The 21,841-nt window shown below is 40.6% G+C and overlaps 1 protein-coding gene across 2 annotated transcripts in view; it reads right to left on the bottom strand.

Annotated features, from left to right (window-relative positions):
- Window positions 1-21,109, bottom strand: part of cerkl (ceramide kinase-like) — a 39,617-nt gene extending 18,508 nt beyond the window's left edge. Inside the window, exons 1-3 of one of the 2 annotated variants that reach the window (XM_067604491.1) lie at window positions 20,088-21,109; window positions 18,766-18,875; window positions 11,955-12,185 (exon numbers count right to left, since the gene is read on the bottom strand). In XM_067604491.1, coding sequence (XP_067460592.1) covers window positions 11,955-12,185; window positions 18,766-18,875; window positions 20,088-20,218 — 472 coding nt within the window. In that variant the 5' untranslated portion in view covers window positions 20,219-21,109. Of the gene's footprint in view, window positions 1-11,954; window positions 12,186-18,765; window positions 18,876-20,080 lie in introns of both variants that reach the window. The other variant, XM_067604492.1, reaches the window with a different exon arrangement.
- Window positions 21,110-21,841: the final 732 nt, after the last annotated feature.

The following is a 21,841-nucleotide window of genomic DNA, read 5'->3' as shown; positions in this document are numbered from 1 at the left end:
CATTCATTTCATAATATTTCTAAAAGTGTGATGGTATAAAAGCTGTGAAGTGCAAGACCTGTCTTATCAGCTTTGCAGTCTTGCAAACTTGATGATGACAGTGAACATGTCTACTACTATTCTAACACCTGGAGGAGCCATGTTTGATTGTAACAACACTAACAAGCACAGAGTGTGTGCGTGTGTGCATGTGTGTATGTGTGTGTGTGTGGAGGGGGGGGGGGGGGTTATGTGGTAGGTATCCACACACACACACACACACATACACACATGACCCGCTGTACAGCTCATCATTAGGCAGATTTAGAGACCGCATTATAAATCCCCATAGACCAGCACAGATCAATATACACACACACACACCAGCTCCATTATCCAGCTCACTGCTATAATCTGCTCCCAAAAGGCCGTGACCTCGCCCTGTTAATGACCCCATACACACACACGCAGTGCACCTCCTGCCATCGCTCCACCCCACGGCTCTATCCAAGTTGTCAGGAGTTGCTGCGAGGAGCTGCCCCGACATCCTCCTCCAAACACACATTTAAATGTCTTCACAAAAGAAAGAAAAGTTTAGTTGTAGTCTATCGTGATTTTACAATTCATTGATGGTTTGGTCAAGTTTAATGAACACAAACTCCCCGTCCACTATTCGTTATTTTCTCTACAAAAATGCTGATTGCGTGAGCTTAATAAATCCAGTGATCCTCCCTTAAATGGATATGCAATTTAGAGAGTTAGCCTACACCTTGCAAACACTAGCTAAAATGACGCAAACTGTGACTCCAGCCTGCAGTACCTGTTTGACAAACACAGGTGTTTGGGACAGAATGTGTCACATCTAGGCCTGAAAAACAGGCGCAAAAGCTTCAGTAAATCTGGCCCGCATTGACTTTCAACACAGCACTGTATTAGGATGACATCTTTACCATCAGTTTGACAAAAATTTGCTTTTGAATGTGTGCAGATTTCAGCTCATCAGTCAGTTTGTTCTAGAGAACAGGAGCAAAGACACTAAACCCAACACTCAATGATACCAGAAAGTGCTGAAGCCCTTAATGTAAAAACTGTTTGTCCTTCCTTGTGTCTCTGTCTCTCTCCCGCTCTCTCACACACACACACACACACACACACACACACACACACACAGAGTCTCATAGGAGATGATGTCATTCCATTTGTTGATATTTTGCAAAGCAGAACAGCAGATAGACAGATAGATACAGAGAGATCAAGTATCCATCAGATCACTTCCCTGCCTCGGACAGCGTCAGGTTGCTATGGCGCTGCTAAACCGTTACCATGGTAAACAATCCTGGAGTTGTCATGGAGAAGTGTCTAGTTTCTGACAGAGGACTGAAGACTGAGCTGCTGCATGTTGTTGATAAAAACAGATCAGGTTTTGTGCAGACTCCATCTGGGGTCAGTGAACAGTAGCAATCAATTAAACCCTTTAAACATCATAATTAATCAGATTCAGTGGAATGATACAGTCTACAGATCCTTAGCAGACATGAGACTTTGATCAATTTTGATAATTGATTTATCATTAGCTCTTTTTTAAGCAAGAACTCAAATCATTCTGTGGATCTAGCCTCCTGCACATGAAAATTTGCTGCTTTTTTTGTTTTATATCATTGTAAATTGAATATCTTTGGGTTTTGGACTGTTGATCAGACAGAACAAGACATCTGAAGACGTCATCTCCAGCTCTGGGAACAACCTCCATCAAAGGGAGTCCAGCTGTGGCTAGTTGTGCTACAACAGATGCAGACTGTTAAGATTTACTCTAACTGGGAATCCACATCAGAGGTGAGATGTGAGCAGCGTGTAAGCGTTATGAAAGTGTTCTGTCCGTTCAATCCATACAGACGCCAACCTCCCTTCAGCTGTCTCTGTCCACAGAAGCAGTTGCTGTCAGCAGAAGCTCCTGGAGAGCTGAGAGGACAAACTGCCTTCACCAGGTCGACTGACAGTAGAAACTAACTCAACTAAAGTAGTTTTCATGTTGGCTCCATGGGAAGAAATCAACAGTGTTTGTATTTATAGGTTCATTGATTTTATTGCCTATAGTGAAATGAAGGCAGGTTCATAGCCACACAGAGCCTTGATCAATCAATATAGAATAACATGTTCAGAGCATACAAGCAACAGGAGATTTGTGTGATTCTAACAGATTACGCCTCACTAAATGTGCCAAAGGAGGAAAAAATAGACTCGGAGCATAAAATAACGTTGGGGATCCCGGGGTGACGTATATGAGATGACTATATCTTGGAGTCGGTGTGGATTGATCAAATTGAATCATATCTGCTCCCTGAGATGTGCAAGTGACGGGTGTTGAAAGCACTTCTAAAAATGCTCTCCATGTTGACTGGCCGTAAAACAAGTTTTTGAGATGATCTTTCTCAAATTTACATTTTTTTGGAAAGCTGTAGGAAGCTTGAGTGTCTTTTCCCAATCAGCTGTGTTCTTGACAGGCTGTGCATTACAACAGAGGTGATGAGTAAAATTCATTATGTGTGTTGCATTTGAGACCCAGGCTGATAAATATCAGGATTTCCCTTTAAGAGATACACAAAACACAATGACAGACAACACAATCTTATCCCAAAAGCTGATAATGAACCAGACTGCTAATTTAACAAGCAGACCTGCAGTTTTTGTCAGAGGTCTTACATGACAACAAGAGAAGAGTCAACAGCCAAGCTGGTAGCTGAGAGGCTGGACTTAACCCTCAGAGACCTGTGGGGGCGTCTACGCCATCAGGTTACATTACTGTCTTTCAGAGGCTGTAGTGGGCTCAGTTTTAAAGCTAGAGTGACACTGGTATCATATGAAACTAGACGACCTAGGGCATCCATTGGTACAAACCATGCCATGCTAGCTTGTCAGTAAGGGGGCTAAAAAATGCTCCAAATTTAGGCTAAATTTTGGCGAGGGAAAAACTGGCGCAGCCATTTTCAAAGGGGTCCCTTAACCTCTCACCTCAAGATATCTGAATGAAAATGGGTTCTATGAGTACTCATGATTCTCCACTTTATAGACATGTCCACTTTATGCTAATTCTATGCAGTTTTTTTGCAAAAACCATGCAGTTTTTTGCATAGAATTGCATAAACTGGGTATGACTGGAAAGCTGAGACTCTTGGAGACTCGTGGATTCAGTGAGTCCAATTGTATTCATGTGTGATGATGTTAGTCCACACAGTAGTCATTTCACTGTAGTGAGACCATTTTTTAAACTTGACCTCAGAGTGTAAAATGACATATTGTGACTCTAGGATAATCACAGCCTCATCAAACTTTACGACCACAAACTAGAGACCTCAGGCATTCAGAGGATGTATGGCTTCCCTAGGTATGTCGAAAATAAGGGGGTTTCTGAGCAATTTCAACGACAGAAGTGCTTGCCAAAAAATGCAATTCTTGCAGGAATCTTTAAATGTCAAAAGTTTTTGATACCAAATAACAGCATGAATTTTCTTGGTGTCTTATTGTGGTATTTTGGAGGTATTTTTGACTATTTTCATTAATTCTCAAGTGGTCAAAAATGGTTAAATTTTTCCTCAAATCTGTGTAACAAATGTTATCAACTTAAAATTGCTGCAACAATTTATGAGGCATAATTGACCATGGGAATTGCCATCATATACTTCCATCATAATGTTCTAGGCCCCTATACACAATGTTCATTACAGATTTATTACTAGAAAAACTTGCATCTCAAATTAATCTTCAGGCTCACAGCTTTCAGATGATGTATCACCACTTCTGTATGTCATATACTGTTGACCTGCTATCTCCCTGTAAATATCCCATCCCCCCCTAAAAAAGACAAAAATGGATCTATGGTGGGTCTCCAAGGGTTCAAAACAGCAGGCTTTGACTTGACTGCTATTACTAGCATGTTAATATGCTCACAATGACAATACCAACATGCTGATATTTAGCAGGTGTAATATTTACAATGTTCAGCATCTGAGCTTAGCGTCTTCTAATGTTTGCTAATTAGCAATAAACACAAGGTTTAGCTGGGGCTGATGGGAATGTGATTATCTCGTAAGCAACTTTTGAGTTGCCAGGTTGCATTAAAATCAGAGTAGGGTGGGCGTATGAGTGTGTGCTGCCGTACAATAAAGTTTGTTTCCTGACAAACTAATAAAGCCTTAAACCTTAATATGAAAGACAGATAGAGAGGGAGACAGGTTACTATCATCATGTCATCACTATAGAAACACTCACTTAAAACACACTTCACCAACACACCTGTTAATATGTAACACAGAGCTACACACACACACACACACACACACACACACAGCCATAAAGCAGTTTATAGAGGCACACACTGAAAACTCTCTTCTGTTAAGAGAGAAACTAGAAGAGACATATAAGGCGGGTTTCTATCCACCCTTTTTTATGCGCTTTTTCAATTTGTGCATAAAAAAACATGAGTGGAAATGCTGGGAAAAAAAGGTCAAAATATCACAAAAATAGTTTTTACGCTTGGATGAGTTGGAAAAGTTTATGTGTCAATAAAAGCAAAATGCAACAAAGTGCAATGGAAACAGATTTAGTATATGACTTAAATGTCCCTGAAGCTTCCGCCCCGCTGGTCAGCTATCAATACATGTCTGTATAACTGACACAGGGCTGTTATCAAAATGCTTCCAAAAGCAAGAAGCTGTGATGTTGCTGCCCATCATGCTCTCCATCACCAGGATGTCTATCATGTTGTCCATTGCTTCTTCTTACTTTTGTGGTTTCCTGCACTTGATCGGAGAATCAGCACCACCAACTGTTTACTTTCATGCACTCAAATATTAATACCTGTAGAACAGAAGTGGATGGAAACGCATACTAATTCACATTTACTTTGATTGATTTTCTTGAAAAAGAAAATTGATTATAGTCACTGAGTGGCCACTGTGTGATACAGCAGGCTGTGTTGATAACATGAATTGAGTGTTGGGTAATAAAGTCCTCAGTAAAATGAATACTGTTGTGTTATGTTTATTTCTGCAGTCTTTGTTCTTCCTCTGTGATGTGTCAGAATACTGTGAGAAAAGTTATTTCCATGAGAAAAAAGTTATACTATTAAAATAATAAAGTTGCAGTTTTATTTGAAAAAGTCCTATTATAAAAAAAGGACAAAGTTGTATTTTTCTTGTCTGTTGGATGTTTGTGTTTATTGGCTTCACAGTGCGTTAAAGCTGTCATTTTGACCTTATGACACCTTACCGTACCACTTGACTGAACGCTTCCACCAATTTCACTGTGTCACTGTGAACCCAAACTAACAGCTCTGAAAGCACCCAGGAAACTGATGTTGGATTGACAAGACAATTGATTTGGGAGGAGTCACGGTGGCACTTGGTGGACTGGGCGAGCTAAGTCTGGCGAGCATCGTTGCCTCCATCGGCCTGTCAGTCTGTTGTACCGTTTAACAACTGCAGTCAATCCATCCCACCGTCTGACTGCGTGCATGGAAACAGACTCTATACAGCATCTCTGTTCGCCTTTTGTCACTCGGACTGCCATTCACTCACTGCACAGCATTGTGCAGCTGCTTCACACAGCAAACAGCACAGAATAACACTCTGGAAACAGGAAGTGTCTGCTCTCCGCCATTGTGCAGCTGAATGTTCAGACCTGAAGGTTAAGAAGTGGTGGTGGTGGCGGCAGCAGCAGGACTGCCCGCTCCGCGCCGCAACGATTCGCACAACAATACACTTTTCACACTGACCTCTGGCTGGAAAATAGGCTTAATGTCCACACAGCAGCAGAGCGACCGACTTTGGTTACCTTCCACACACACACACACACACAGCCTCCACTGCCGCGGTGTGTAAAGTCACAAAAGCCGTCAGTTTGATGTGCAGTGTGACCATGCAAGCTGACACACGACCTGCGAACTATTCACATGTGTATGTGTGTGTGTGTGTGTGTGTGTGTGTGTGTGCGTGTGAGGCCAAAGGCAGATACTTAAAGAAGTTGTGACTTTGCTGCAGGGCCTCATGGGTAATCTGGTTTGATGGACAGACAGACAGACAGACAGACAGGTGACCAGCGATAACGTGTCAGACTGATGCCATGGTGACAGGACGATGGTAGCGTGTGTGTGTGACCTTTGACCTTCCCATTAATGAATAGCTTGTAATGTCTCTGTTGGATTTAACTCGCACACACACACACAATGCAAGTGTGTGTGTGCGGGTTAAATCCTTACTATTGTGTGTTAAGTGTCAGCCAGGCACCACCCACTCCAGTGCACCAAGGAAACCAGCGTCTGGGAACTTCAGTCTGCAACAACATCCAGAACTTTATTAAACGGGTCCTGTCAGGAAGTGGCTGTTTTGCTAAGTTACAAGTTGCCTGAGTTCATGCAACTTTACCTTCTTTACAGGAAACATGTTGAAGTCAAACTGAAATTAAGATTAATTTTTGCTAAGAAATCAGCAGTCTTTTATACTTATTTGGTACAAGTTTTATTTGATTATCATTAGTTTTCTCCAGGAGATGTGAATTGTTGGTTCTGACTGACAATGTCAGTACTGTAGTGTGATTAATGTAATATCTGTGTGGACGGGCATAGTCTCATTTTACTGTGGGCAGTAAAATAGTCTGACAGTTAACCATACTATTGATAATAAGGCAGCTAATCAGCTTTGTCATCAACGTTGTTAGCCGGTCACATTTGAGCACTCCTTACATGACTCCATGTCATAATTCAAATCACAGGTTAACATACAGTGGGCCCTATTTTAACGATCTAAAGCGCACCGTCTGAAGCGCATGTTGCAAGTGCATTTAGGATGTGTCCAAATCCACTTTTGCTATTTTAACAGCGGAAAAATGGTCGATGCGCCAGGCGCATGGTTCAAAGGGGTTGTCCATAGTCTCTTATTTAATCATGGGTGTGTTTTGGGCATAACATGCAATAAACAAATCAGAGTGTCATCTCCCATTCCCTTTAAGAGCCAGGTGTGCTTGCTCCTCAGCAGATTGCCATTATGATGGCACATTTGCCAAGTAGTAAGAAGGAACGCTTCTCTGCAGAGGAAACGGATCTGTTCGTATGCAAAGTGAAAGCACACGATCCATAATGAGCACACTGGCCCCTGCTGCTCCTGGACCCTCCCGTGGCCCCAGACCACCAGTTTAAGATCCTGTTCATTAATTTGTTACGAATGTATTTTCGTTTGGTTTTTTAAAGAGTTTATTTTTTTAATTACATCTTTGGTTTCTCTAAAAATCATTTTGTTTAGTCATAGAGTAACAGGTCAAATCAGCAGGGGTTCACTTGTTGAAAGTATGGAAACCTGATCAATATACTCTCAAAAATGTTAAAGAATATTTGTTAAATATTGTTCATAAATTAAATCATTAATTTTAATCATGTAAAGAATCATCAACACAGTTGTCAGGATTTGATCAGCTCTCCAAGGTGCTGATCCTGCTGCTGGCAGCAGCTAGAAGCTGTGCAAATTTATGTGTTGTGTTATGTATTCAGTGTGCAGGATCTGCCGATGACTCAGCAGGTATATGACATAACCAAAAAGTAACGCCGAGTGGCAATCAGTGCTAACATTAGAAAGTTAGGCTAGCTAGGTTCCACTTTCCACGGGGAAGGCTGGCTAACTAGCTGACTAGCCTGCAAATTGGAAGGCATACTGGCCTTGCCTGCTTGCTTCCACTTTCCTAGTGGAATACAAACTTACAGCATGATGGCTCCTCCTAAATGAAGTGTTCCAAAGGTAACCCAGAGGCCTGAAACTTAAGCCTCTTTCACACATAGTTCCCGGTAAATTGCTGGAATAACCTTTCAGCCATTGCTGGTGATTTTCACTATTCACATATGCAGCTACATTCAGGATTTCCATCTTGCAAGGGACAGATGGGGCCTGAAATCCCTGGATCCCTGGAATGTTACTAAGTCTTGAGGTAAGGTAATTGCCAGTATATCAATCCCTGCTCCCATTCACACATGACCCTATGCAGGGAATGTTCCTGAACATTTCAGGGATAGACTGCATATGTGAAAGGGGCTTTACGCAGTTTCCACAAATATGTCCAAAAACCATTGACTGTATATAAATATGGACGTCATGACAGCTCCCCAAAACATCTCAATTGCCCCCTGGTGGCTGGCTGCAGTATAGGTCATAAGACCCGCCCCCACCATGTTAGTGGATGGGACATGAGCCAAACTAAAAAATCAAAGTACACAACAAATAAATTATTCCCAAACATGGTTTCTGTCATTTAAGGTGGTTCTTATCTCACCGATGTTTGTCCAAATACTCATTTTTCTGATAAGTTTGTTTTTAATTAGTTACTTGATGGTATAAAAAGGGGGTCTGACATGATGATTGACAGCTGTGACATCCGCTCTCAAACCTCCAACAGGTGGTGGGACGGCTGAGGGGGCGTGTTCCGTGGGTTGTCATCCCGCCGCCCGACTCTACTAGGCAGACTCTGGCTCCAAATGATGTCACACAAGCAAGATGGCAGCTGCCACAAAGGAGATATTTTGGCTTCACTTTTGCATTACGGTAGGAAGTGGAGACGTATCGTCCATATTTATATAGTCAATGCCAAAAACCAGAGAACAGAACTCCCTATGCACAGCCAGTATTTTCAATCAGGTACTGGTCAGTCGTAGGACCATCTTAGGTGAAGATCAAAATCAACCACCCCACACTGAAATGACTTTACTGAGATTTTATTAGGAGCGAATAATGCATTTAGTCTGTAGCTTCTTCAGGTTCGCTCAGCAAAAAGCTAATGCTTTTGTCCAAAAACTTGGACTATCTTCTTTTGATAACGGAAAATCATTAGCAATAGTTGCATATGTCCTTACACAAAAGTGACAAGAACTCAGTTCAACTTTAAACATGATGAAATCTACAGACAAGAACACTTACTTCATAGCAGACAGTATCACCATAAAAAAAGGCTTTACAGTGAATGTGTTAGCAAACAGCTGCATATTTAAACCTATTTATATTCATCCAGCAACATGGAGCAACATCAGCATTCATTTGGAGTCATGTTTGTGTCCCTCTATTTAATGTAAATCCAATATTCACTCAACTGAGAAAAATATCTGGCTCTACCACTATGTTCACCAGCTAGTCGCTAACTTTGTCTGCTGCTACTGGAAACAATCAATGAGAGTGATGAGAAGTTTGATGTCAACCTCATGTCTATGGTTTTCCAAGTTCCCAAACTGCAGTGATGTTGTGAGGTAACAGATCAGTCCGATCAGCTGCAGCATCCAATAAATAACTGATATCCAATAAGGGGGCATGTCAGCTGGTTAAAGACTTCCATGAAGGCTGCAGGACAGCCTTCAAGAGGGCAAACCGGAAGAACTTCTGGTTTAAGTGAGGATCGACGAGTGAGGAAATGACAAATAAGAGACTTGAGATGTACCCATTATTTCCCAACATCAGTGGTGGACCTCACTGATGTTCCTGTGGATCAAATGGGAGCAAATCCTTGCAGCCAGGTTCCAAAATCTGGTGGAAAGTCTGAAGCCAGAAGTGGAAGCCTGTCTCGCAGCTGATTAATGCCCATGGTGTTGGGATGACATGTTCAAAAATAACATACAGGTGTGATGTTTGGGTGTCCATACACTTTTGGCCATGTAGCGTATATTAGCTATAGTTTAAAGTCTCTGCAGATTGGTTTTCATTGTGAACTAAAGTGAACTAGACGTGTTGATGTAGACAGTACTTTAGCTAATCTCTCTCTCAGACAACGTGATTCAACTGCTGACAACACTTTACTGAGTACTTCTGAATGTGTGTGCCCGTGTGGTTGTGTATAATCTGTCTCTGTTCCGGGGGATTAGCAGATTAGCTCTCTTGTCTGATGTAACTGTGACTCACCTCATCAAACTGAGTGATGAATAGGCTGATATAAAACAATGAAATTCTAATCTGAGCAGCTAGTGCTGCATCTGTCTGAAAACTAGTTAAGCCTCAGTCATGATAAATGTATACCTCATGTATTCAGGTTGGATGTTTTTTCTTATGTCAATGGAAGCCATCTATAGAGACACAGTAGACCAAGTTGACTTTGCTTTATATTTCATTATGCCTCTTATGGCAGCAGTGTGACTGTGTCTGTTAGGAGCAATGTTTCCATTACCTCTTTCTGTCCGTAGAAAAATATTACTAAGTCCAGACTGGCTAGCTAGCCAATGCTAACTGGAGTTATTGGTGGATATTAATCACTTGTACTAAACTCCTAGAAACAACTGCAGTAATTTGCTATTTTATTTCAGCCGATACAGCATTACTGAAAATGACGGATTCAAAAAAATAGAACTGAGCTGCACAATATGACACTAAGAGCTCTGTAAGCATGCTAACATGGTCACACTGACAATGCTAACATGTTGATGTTTAGCAGGTTCACCATCTTAGTTTAGCGTGTTTCGCATGCTAACATTAACTAACAAGGAATAAAGACAAACTATATCTGAGGCAGATGGAAAGATAATTACTTGTGCAAGCATTTAGTCATAAATCAGTAGTATTGGATTATTAAACTAAAAATTGAACTTGATAATTGCGCTAGAGGAAAAGTCAGAGGATCACTAAAGTTACAGTTCATCCAGAGCTGGACATAAATGAACTAAATTTCATGGCAGTCCATCCAATAGTTGTTGAGAAATGTCACTCAAAACTGCAAAAGTTAACCTCATGGAGGCGCCAGAGGAAAAATCAGCGGATAACCAAAGTCATTAATCTCGGGACCATGCACTGTATGTCTCTGGTGCACCGACCGTCATTGCCATCCATACTGCTGGCATGCCTAAAAAACTATATCTTTGGGTTCTGCATCACCCTAATCTAGGACTAGTGGTCTATCGATCTATCTGATGGGCAGTTTAATGCAGACAGTGTCAGACCAGAATAATAGTATTACTCAAGAGGATGTGTGTGTGTGTATGTAATCATCTTACAATGTGACCCTAACAGAAGTACTGAGTCATGTTTCCAGTGTAGCTCAGCTCTTATGTAACACAGACAAACTGTCACTCTTACTATCAGCATGTCAGAGGTTTTTCTAAATAAGTCCATCAGATTCAGAGGCCCCATGTGATATCTGTGGTTTAAGGGTCAGTTCACCCAAATACAGAAACATTTAAAACTAATGTCACCAAATGACATTAATTAATACTATTAAGACAGATAGTCTGTGTCTGATTTGTCAAACTGAATATGCGCAGCAGTTTTTCTCGCACTGGCCCTGCCTGCGAGTTCCCGCTTGGTCCATAGACTTTACACTGGGTTGATGTCACGCTTTTCTAGGCTCTAGAAAAGTTTTATAAATATAAAACCTTCATGGATTCAATTATTATATTATAATATAATTATAAAATCATAATACAAAGAGTAATACTACATCTTATTTGCAGTTTAAGCTATCCTGTCAACAGTTTTATAGACATCTTCTTTATAATGGAGGTCTATCTACTCCCTCCAGTCTCTCTTTTTTCCCCTCTCCTCTCTGTACATTAATGAAGTACATACATAAAGCCCTGTGATACACGCTCAAGTTGACATTTTCAACTTGACAGACACATATTTGCGACACTTTACATTACCCGGGGCAAATTCACACCTACTCATGTCTTTGCATTGACTTTATATGTAATCGTGCCACATGAAAAATTCACTTTGCATTCTGTCTGAACACAGCTTTAAAAAATCAGGTGTCTTTCATTAAATTTTAAAATAAATGATCATTTTATTAAACAGTGGTGCACAACTCTGGCCTGAAAAAATGGTTTTACCCAAGTTCTCAACAACCAATCAGACATAATGAAACTCACTTTTTGAAAATGGACTCAAGCTCAAAAATAAGCTCAAAAGTCCCAATTTCTTCTGTTTAGATTTCCCATCAGACTGCATGACTATCTGAGAGTGTGTTACCTGCGAGCAGCTCCTTCAGGGTGTTGTACCAGGTGTGTGTGTGTTCGGAAGAGGCGTTGTGGAGGTGCAGCGTGTCCTCCTCCAGCCTCCTCCCTCTCCTCTTGCAGCAGAACAGCGCCATGCCCAGCACAGCTCCCCCCGACTGCTGACCTGCCGCTCGCCGCCGCTTCACCTTCACAGCAAACACATCCTGAAGCAGCACCACATCTGGCTGCACCACGCATGCTTCCCCTGCAGAGAGAAGAAGAGCTCATCTCATCACCTGAACACATCACACCTGACTGTACAAATCATCCTTTATGAATTACTGCTTACTATTAGCGACAAGGCACCAATAATCTTGTGTAATAATAGTGTTGAGTTGATCATTTTGAAAGAAACGACACAATAACGGAAAAAATGGTGACACTGATGGGAATGTCATTTGTTTTTCAGGTATTTGGTCATGATGAGAGACACTATCAAGACATTTTACTAAAATCAAAAAATGTCACTGTGGCACTAAATGAAAAGTCAGGGGATCACCAAAGTAATTATGCCTCAACCTCTGGAAACCATGAATGTCTGTACAAAATTTTGATGTAAATCCATCCGTGGTGGACCAACCGACCATGAGACCGTCATCACCATTACTAGAGCCACGCTGCCATTGCTGCTAAAAGTGAGTGGCCTGAAGGGTGGTGCTGTGAAGTCTGGCCACACCACCTCTTGTTTCCTGTTGTTGGTGCTTGTTAGCAGTCTTACACAGAGTCAGGTGAGAAGGTTGACATCACTTTAATCTCTATTTGTCCAGCACAGAGATAGGTCAGGGACATGTTTAGCCTAGCTTAGCACAAAGACTGGAAGCAGGGGGAAACTGTTCTTTCATTGTTTTACCCACAAAGAGAACACAACTCTGACAAAAAAGTTAATGTGGCTGAATGTTGACTGAGAAGGTTCATCTCTCTGAAGCAAATTTCACTTTTTTTTTTTTTTTTTTTTTAGAAATTTACTGAAACCAATGGCTGCAAGGAAGGAAATCAATGAAAACATTAAACCTGAAAGTGAAAAAATATTAAAATGTATCTTATTAACGAACAAGCTTTTCACCCATCTGTCCTGTAATCAGCTGGGTTTAGCTGACAGTAGAATTAAGACAGAGGTCAAACCTGGTGACCACACTATGAAGACAGGACTTTTGTGCTTAAAGTTATTGGTCAACAAATAGCTTCAATGCTAAATGCTGCTAAAACCAAAATCTCTTCTTTTATCATTTCTATTTAAACACTTGCTCAACAAACAAGATGTTAAAAAAAGATTCTCATTCAAAATGGCTCCAAAATCCAAAGTGAATTATTTCAAGTTATACAAAGTAACCTGAATCTCTCACCTCAACTCACCATTAGCTGCACAGCAACAGAATCTGAAACTTTCTGAGTGGATGTCTCAGATGTTTCTTTCTTGTATCTTGTTAGCTAGCTTTGAATATTTCTATTTGCTTAATACAAATGATACAACATGTAAAGCAGACAGCGTTGGAGCTGTTGGAAGGTGTCTTATTTTTCTGCTTTGATGGAACTAGGCAAGCAGTTTCCTTTGTTGCTTCCAATCTTATACTAAATTAGGCTAAACACATCCTGGACCTTTCTCTGTAATGGACACAAAAAGATTAAACTGATATCCATCTTCTCATCTGCTCTGGGGATAATGCCATAGAAGTTCCTAAATGTCCCTTTGAATAATTCCTCCTCATACAGTTAACTTTGTTAGCTGCAACTATCAATGATGATTTCCCTAATATTGCACTGTTTCTTTAAAACTGCTGCTGTTCACTCATCAGTCCAACGTCTTAATTTATAATTTTGTGAATAACATATCTGCTCACTGATACCAGCGTAGTATTGCTGGTCCGTCTGTGTTCACATTACATAATATTATTAACTGCATTACTCACTAATCCATTGATCAGCAGAACATACAGTAGCACCTGTCAAGCAATCAGCGTAATCAGGGAGGAATTCTGAAATCTGATTGGTCCTTGTCAGATTAATCATCCAATCCTCTGAGGATAGTGTCAGCGGAACTCAGACTCAGAGTTACATAACAAACACACACAGACTTGATCCATAACATATTTGTTATTGACTGATTTGATACAGAGCGAGTTGTGCTGCCAGTCTGTCCCAGTGGCCGACCATGGTACTGCAACTTGTTGTCCCAAGTCACCAAGAAAGCATTTTTGTCATTGACCAATAAAAAGCCATCTGTAAAACTGTTGACAGGATGCCTGCAAACAAAGTCAGTTATTACTTTTTGTATTATGAATTTTTAATCCATGGAGATTCCAAATTGTGTAAAACTTTCTCGAAGCTTAGTGAAGTTTGCTTGTACGCATGTAAACATTACACAGCACACCAGCTCAATCAACTCATTTTAAAGACAAGTGAAATGAAAAATACATTTTGCAAGTTCTAATTCTTGTGTCTCTGTGTTATTTGTTAATTGTTATCTCTTCTTATATACCAAATATATGTCACAGCCAATCAAATCTGAACAATCCGATCAAATTCCTCTTGAAATGACACCCCGTCCACATCTTCTGTTTCACACAGACACACATCACATAATGAAAGCTAAAGACGCTCTAACTGTGACCAAAACCACTGACTCGTTCATAGACCCTCACTAGCTCACTCCATAATTATCAGTAATCAGTTGCACGACCATTGCTTTTTCATCTATAAAATGCAATAGAGCTGCAACTTATGATTATTTTCATGAACCAAACAGTAAATGTGCAGTAAAACCAAAACTAGGAGCTAAAATAGGCTAAAACACAAAAGTTGGATCCATTGTTTTCCTCTGGCATACATCATGTGTCAACACAATGTATTGTATTTTTGTATGAAATATGCTATAAAAAATAAAGTCTAATAATAATAATAATAACATTATTGTTATTATTATCTCATTAAAGCAAATTGAAATTGCAAAAATGAAACGAGAGAGACAGATTTTCCATCCACCCCAATGAAGGTGAGTCTGATCTAAGTTGGCAGAACCTACAGAGCTACTGCACAAACACACACACACACACACACACACACACACACACACACACACACACACACACACACACACACACACACACACACACACACACACACACACACAGATACACACACAGTATTGCCTGTCACAGGTAGCATGTTGGTTGGTTCCAGATGGAGATGAATTTCCAATCATGCCCCCACTGGCCCACTGTGCCAACACACACACACACACACACACACACACACACACACACACACACACACACACACACACACACACACACAACAGTATATATATTATGTTGGTATTATTAATATCATTGTGAGGACCTTGTACCGTATTCACTGTATGGAGGCATCATCTTCTCCTTATTCTAAACGTTATACTAGAACCAGGTCTGAACCCTAAGATAAACAATTAAACATGTAGGGACGGCACCGCAACACAAACACACACTCAGTGGCAGTCCAGTCTCATGTGACCAGGCCATGTGGCTCACTGTGGGGAGTTATGGATCATCATTTAGAAACACACACACACACACACACACACACACACACACACACACACACACACACACACACACACAAACACACGGGCTGCAGCGCTGCATCACTCCTCGTAGTCATAGATGACATTGATTGTGTAAACTGCTCTGTAGTAAATTGATTGTAAAGTGATCAGTTGTTGTTTCTTCACACTTCTTACTGGTCCTCAAACCTCCAGAGATACTTTACTGTCTGTAGGAATTTTTAGCTCTCCACCCAGAAAGAAGTAAAGCAGAGTGTCTCAGTTGCATTCTAATACTAAGGCTGAGCATGTTGCATGATGGTTTACTGTCTACAGTGGTGGCACTGGGAAAAGTTCAGTAAACTTGAAGATAATATGAATACAAAGTAAACTTGAGTTGTCGAGGTACATGGGACAGTTAGAAAAACACAAATTGTAGATGGTAGTGAAACAGCTCCTGGAAGATTTTGGAAAACAAAAGAAATATTAAATTTTTGCAGAAGCATGATTGTGTCCTTGTATTTAAGTTGAATTGTTACTGGCATTCCAAAGTCGCAGTTTAATCAAAACCTGCGTGTGTTCCATTATCGTACAAAACAGTAAAGTACTTTGATTTCTTTTATACTTACTGCCAACTGGACTGGATATCATTTGAAATTATTGGTGCAACTAACAATTATTTTGTTATCAATTAATCTCTTGATTATTTTCTATTAACTGTTTAATTTTTTAGTCTGTAAAATGCCAGAAAATTGATAAAAATTCCCAGAGCCCAAGGTAACATCTTCAAATTGCTTGTTTTGTCTGACCAAAGATATTCAATTTATAATGATCTGATCATTTTGTTTGGTAAATGCCTCAAACAATTAACTGATTATTGAAAATTCTGCTGATTGTTTGACTTTAATACTACTGCAGGTACGATTACCAGAGTTTTGGTATACTGACTGACTGTCAGATCAGGTCTCACCTCCCTGGCATACAGACATACAGACAGACAGACAGGCTGCTGGGTGAGACAGGATGAATTCATGTGTAGAAATAAACAACAACAGCTGATCCATTTCTATAGAAATATCTAATCAACACACACACACACACACACACACACACACACACACATCGTGCTGACAGGCTGACTGCGTGTGTGTGTGTTTGTGTGTGTGTTAATCTCCTCACACTGAGAGACTCTAATAACCCCCCACGGGCTGAACCAACTGCTCTCTACTACTGCCAACACACACATACACACACACACACACACACACACACACACACACACACACACACACACACACACACACACACACACACACATACAGTGCTGGCTTAATGACATTAGCTTGGATGAAATACAGCAAAACAGATTGGCTTCAACCACACTGTATTTACACCTTCATCCTGCTCCACTGACCAGTTCTGTCTGAATGGATTTCAACCAAAATCTAACACACAACACTGGATATTACCAAAATAATATCATCATAATCATCACAATAATATCATCATATCACATATCACTATACCAAAATATTACCACAATATGAAAAAAACTGTGTTAACCTACAGAAGATTTGTCACACTGTTAATTCCAAACTGGAGGAAGCTCCTTTTCAGCTCCTTTAGTTTCATACTCTTCTCCTCTCGCAAAATAAAAACTAGTTGAGTTTCTGCTACTCCCAGTAATCACACAAGAAGGAATCTCTTTCTGTCAGCTTCTGCTGTGATCAGAGCTGCAGGAAGTCAACATGGCTGAGAGACTGTATGAGAGATGCTGGTGGCCCTGCTCAGAGGAGAGGAGAGGGAGGAGAAAGACAAAAAAAAAAAAGATGATAATTCACAGATTCCTTAAATCCATTACTGTACGTTGGATGAAGAGAAAATAATAATAATAAATATAATGCAATGCACTGTGGGATTGTAAGCAGAAAAAAGTGGTGCACATGCCATGGACACCTCATTCCGGTGTGGGGATGTTTGAGGACACTTTACACAACATTTACACACTAAAACTGGTGGACAGTTTCATGCAAATAGTAAATATGGAGTGTTCTCACACAGCTCTTGAGTTCGTCGTTAAATAAGGAAAGCATTTGTATGCATTTCATTCATTCATTCATTCTTAAGAGGCAGGTGCTGAATTTGTGGCATTCGACAATTTTCTGGTACTTAGATCAAAACAAAATGTACAACCGGTCCAGAGACATCATATGAGTCAAATACAGATACAGTCGTTACAAAAACAACTCATCTGACCTGAAATCATAATGCTTTCATCCACACAAATTTCAGGTTTAAATGGTTTAACCGAAATTAAGACAACTTCATGTGAAATTAATTCACAATATCATCATCATCATGTCCATTTTACTGAGATTTTATTGGCGTATTTCAGCACAGCAGCTTCTGTATTTCAGTAGTAAACAGCTGCATCACTTCTCTGTCCAGTATCATCCTGTGTTGCAGCTCACAGTCTAACATCACCTTCTGTCGGCTGTAATATTCTCTCCTCTAATATATCAGTCACATGACCTCCTTTCATATAGTCATGGAGTCATGTTTTTTTTGCATCTAACTTCATGTCAAAGCATTTCCTCTTTATTTCTGTCACAGTACAGTGCTGATCTGATGACATGTCGTCGGCAGTTTGATTTATATTTTCTAATTGTTTCAGCTCAACTAGTACAACTACTGACACTGATAAATGTGTCTGCTCATTCTGACAGCAGGACTTAAAGCTCTACAACCTACATTTCTTGTTTTTACTCTTTGGTAACATTTTGTGTGAATGAAACTCACCCACAAATGCGGAACACGTAGTCTTATATGGCAGTTTTAGAGCAGTTGATGATGCTAACGATCAAATCTCACGAGTGTGCAGCTCCTCATGAACAGGTTCATTGATGGTGGTCAGTAAATTTCACTGTCAACAAAGAGTATGGCAGCAGATTTCTGTGGACTGTCACGGTGTTGGTATGATGTGTACAAGGTGAAAAATACAGTCTGAATTGTTGAGAGTACACAAACAGTTCAAATCACCAAAACTGAAGTCACAAGGATCTAACACAAGCAACGCACAACCCCTCTGTGTGTGTGTGTGTGTGTGTGTGTGTGTGTCCAGATGTCATGTTTCAGGTGGTCTCAACATGACAGAACTTCTCCATTACAGCACCAGCTGCCTCGACAGAGACACAGTCTGTCCTCCTGTCTGTCTGACATCGGCGGGATAACCGATCACCATGACAATCCCGTCACCATGGTAACTGACCTGTGGGGGTCTCCGGTGTGATGGGGGTCCAGGTCATTCTGGTTCGGGTGAGCAGGACGTCATGACTCTTCTTCCCCAATTTGAAGATCCCGCGCAGCACAACACACTCGCTGACACAAACACACACACAGAGTTAAATATCAGCCAATCAGAAGTCTGAAACTGACATATTTATCAATGAAGCGACTGATAAATCAATCAGTAAGTCATGCTGATGTTATCATCGGTCTTTGATGTGTCACAAATGTCAAACTGTTTCACTTCTCTCACTGATTCTCTCTGATGTCAGTGAATCTGAATCAGACACAAAGTAAACAGGAGAGTCTGACACTAGAAGGCTGTTTTCACATTCGTCTGCTGCACAGGGAGATTTCTCTGTGCTCACCTCAAACCTGAGTTAAAGATGTGTACCTATGAGCATCAAATCAGTGGACGAGTTGGTGTACTTGATTAGAGCTTCAATGATTAATGGCTTAGTTGCCAACTATTAAAATAATTACTGTTTTTATGTCATTGTCATTTTTTAAGGGAAAAAACTCACAATTCTCTTTACTGCTCTATGACAGTAAACTGAATATCTTTGGGTTGTGGACAAAACAAGACGTTTAAAGATGTTTTTCACCATTTTCTGACATTTTATGGACCAAACAACTAATCAATTAATCAAGAAAATAATTGACAGATTAATCAGTGATGAAAATAATTGTTAGTAGCAGCCCGCCCCTTGTTGTATTTTGCCATTGGTTCGATTTCTTTCTCACTGAAAAAAAAAATCATGCAAACTAAAACGCATCCCTAAACGCCATGTGAGAACATTCACTCCACTCATCGGTCAGATGTGTCAGGGGTGGAGCAAGGGTTTCATATGTCTCAAAACATGTCTGTAGGGGAGCTTTAATATATTTAATAAAAATGCAATAATTTCTTCTCTTTATCTTCCTTGTGTTGTTCATCAGACATCAAAAATACAGCTGAGGTTCAAAGGTCATTCTAGCCCAGTCTGGACGTCTATTAATATGCAAATAATCAAATAAACTCTGTTACATTTATCTGAAGGTAACATTTTACACATTTATCATGAAATACATGTGGCTGTTGTCAGTTAAAATGCTTGTGTTAAAGAGCTCTGACAGCCAACCTGTTAGAGTCAGTCATGTGATCCTCTGACAGGACACATCATTTTACTTTTACTGCAGGATAATTAACTTGAACTTAGTTGTTGTGATTTTGATAACATAGCTGTTCTCTGCTCTGATTCAGTTTGTTATATGGACCAATCAGAGAGCTGGTTCTGTGTAGAACCTGCATGGAGCACACCTCACCTCTGCTCCTCTTCCTCCTCCTCCTCTTCCTCCTCCTTCTTCTTCTTCTTCTTCCCGCTCCGTTTTTCTTTCTTCTTCTTCTTCGTGCTCTCTCTCTGCTTTCCCTGCAGTTCCTCCTCGGACTCCGACATGTTTACGGACTCAACCGACGAAAAAACAAACAAACAAACAAAGGCGGCGGTTACGAGTTTGTTCCTCTCTGGTAAACAAAGCAGCAGATGAACGTGTAGTAAGCTGATCACCGGCAGGTTACGGTGTATTTCCGGGGTGTCGTCGCTATGGAGACAGCTTTACCGGACTCTCAGCTCGGGCACGCGGCGGATTCACCGGTGCGCGCTCCTGCGTATAGCCTCCATCCAAGCGGGAGCGCGCGCACAGTGAGTGGACTCTTTTGATCAGTTTATGATCGATTAGAAGGTCATTATGATTGATTATGTCAGCCTCTGTTCTGCTGCTTGAATCAGCAGGTTGCCAGTTTGATCAGTATGTGACTGCTGCTGCTCTCTATGAGGTCAGGATCATACATCCATACTCAGTGGTGGAAGAAGTAGGGTAGGATGGGGACGGTTGCAACACTTTTTGCATTTTTCTTAGTTATTCTGAGACTATTGCATTTGAAGAGAAGAAGTCAGGTGTTGCAACTGACCCCGTACCTGAGGACAGTTGCAATGGTCTCCAGGCACGGTTGCAACATACATTAAAATGCATTAAAAATGTCCTCCTTAATTTTTTTATTTTGTCATATTAATCTGAGTATTTTAACAATGTACTATATCACAGTTAATTTGTTTGTTTGGGTAAAGAGGTCTGCCCTATGTGTGGCTGTTGTTAATCTTACCATGTTAAATGTTAATTCCCTTTCAGACACAATGTGACAACAGCACGACTGCACTCTGAAACCCATTATTTCCAGTGGCTTGTGCTGCACCACGATGGCTTTTCACTGCATCGAGCAAAGTGCAGGCACAACACTGCGAGCTCTCAACCGAAGTTCAACCAGGTATTAAGAATTAGACACTGTTGCAACCGTCCCTACCTTACCCTACTCAGATTCTTTACTTAAGTAAAAGTAGTAATACCACAATGTAAAAATACTCCATTACAAGTAAAAGTCCTGTGTTTAAAATTCTACTTAAGTAAAAGTACAGAAGTATTAGCAGTTAAATTTACTAAACTATTAAAAGTAAAAGTTCTAGGCCCTTGTGACCGATATATTCAATTCATTTAATAAAGTACTTTGTTAATACTGATGCATCAGTGTGTATATGCAGCATTTTACTGTTGTAGCTATTCAAAGAGGAGCTAGTTTACACTACTTAACTACAGTTTGGTCCAGTGGTTCCCAATCTGGGGGTCGGGGCCCTCCAAAGATCCACATGATAAATCTGAGGGGTTGTGAGATGATGGTAACCCGACGTGCCAGATGGTTTGTTACACAGAACCATCTGAGAAGTCATCCTTGGAAACTGTTTGGAAAAGGGCAGGCACTTTCAAAAAATACTTTACAGGTGATTGGATGAACCTTCTGTCTCTCACCGTCTAACATTGCAAGGCAGCTGGATTTGCATGATCATATGAGAATCCTCATAGGATACTGATTGGTCCAAGCCACCAGTGGTTCGGACACAAGCGCGTAACTTGAAGCCTGACAAGATGGGTTCTCACATGTTCTCGTGATCTTGTGATCTCGCGAATCCAGCTGCCTCGCAAGGTAAAGATGATGGGAGAGGAAAGAAGAAAAAACAAAGTTCTGA

Source organism: Thunnus thynnus, chromosome 11 (assembly GCF_963924715.1).
Source record: "Thunnus thynnus chromosome 11, fThuThy2.1, whole genome shotgun sequence".
Lineage (NCBI taxonomy): Eukaryota > Metazoa > Chordata > Actinopteri > Scombriformes > Scombridae > Thunnus > Thunnus thynnus.
This window is presented reverse-complemented; position numbering and strand designations above follow the sequence as displayed.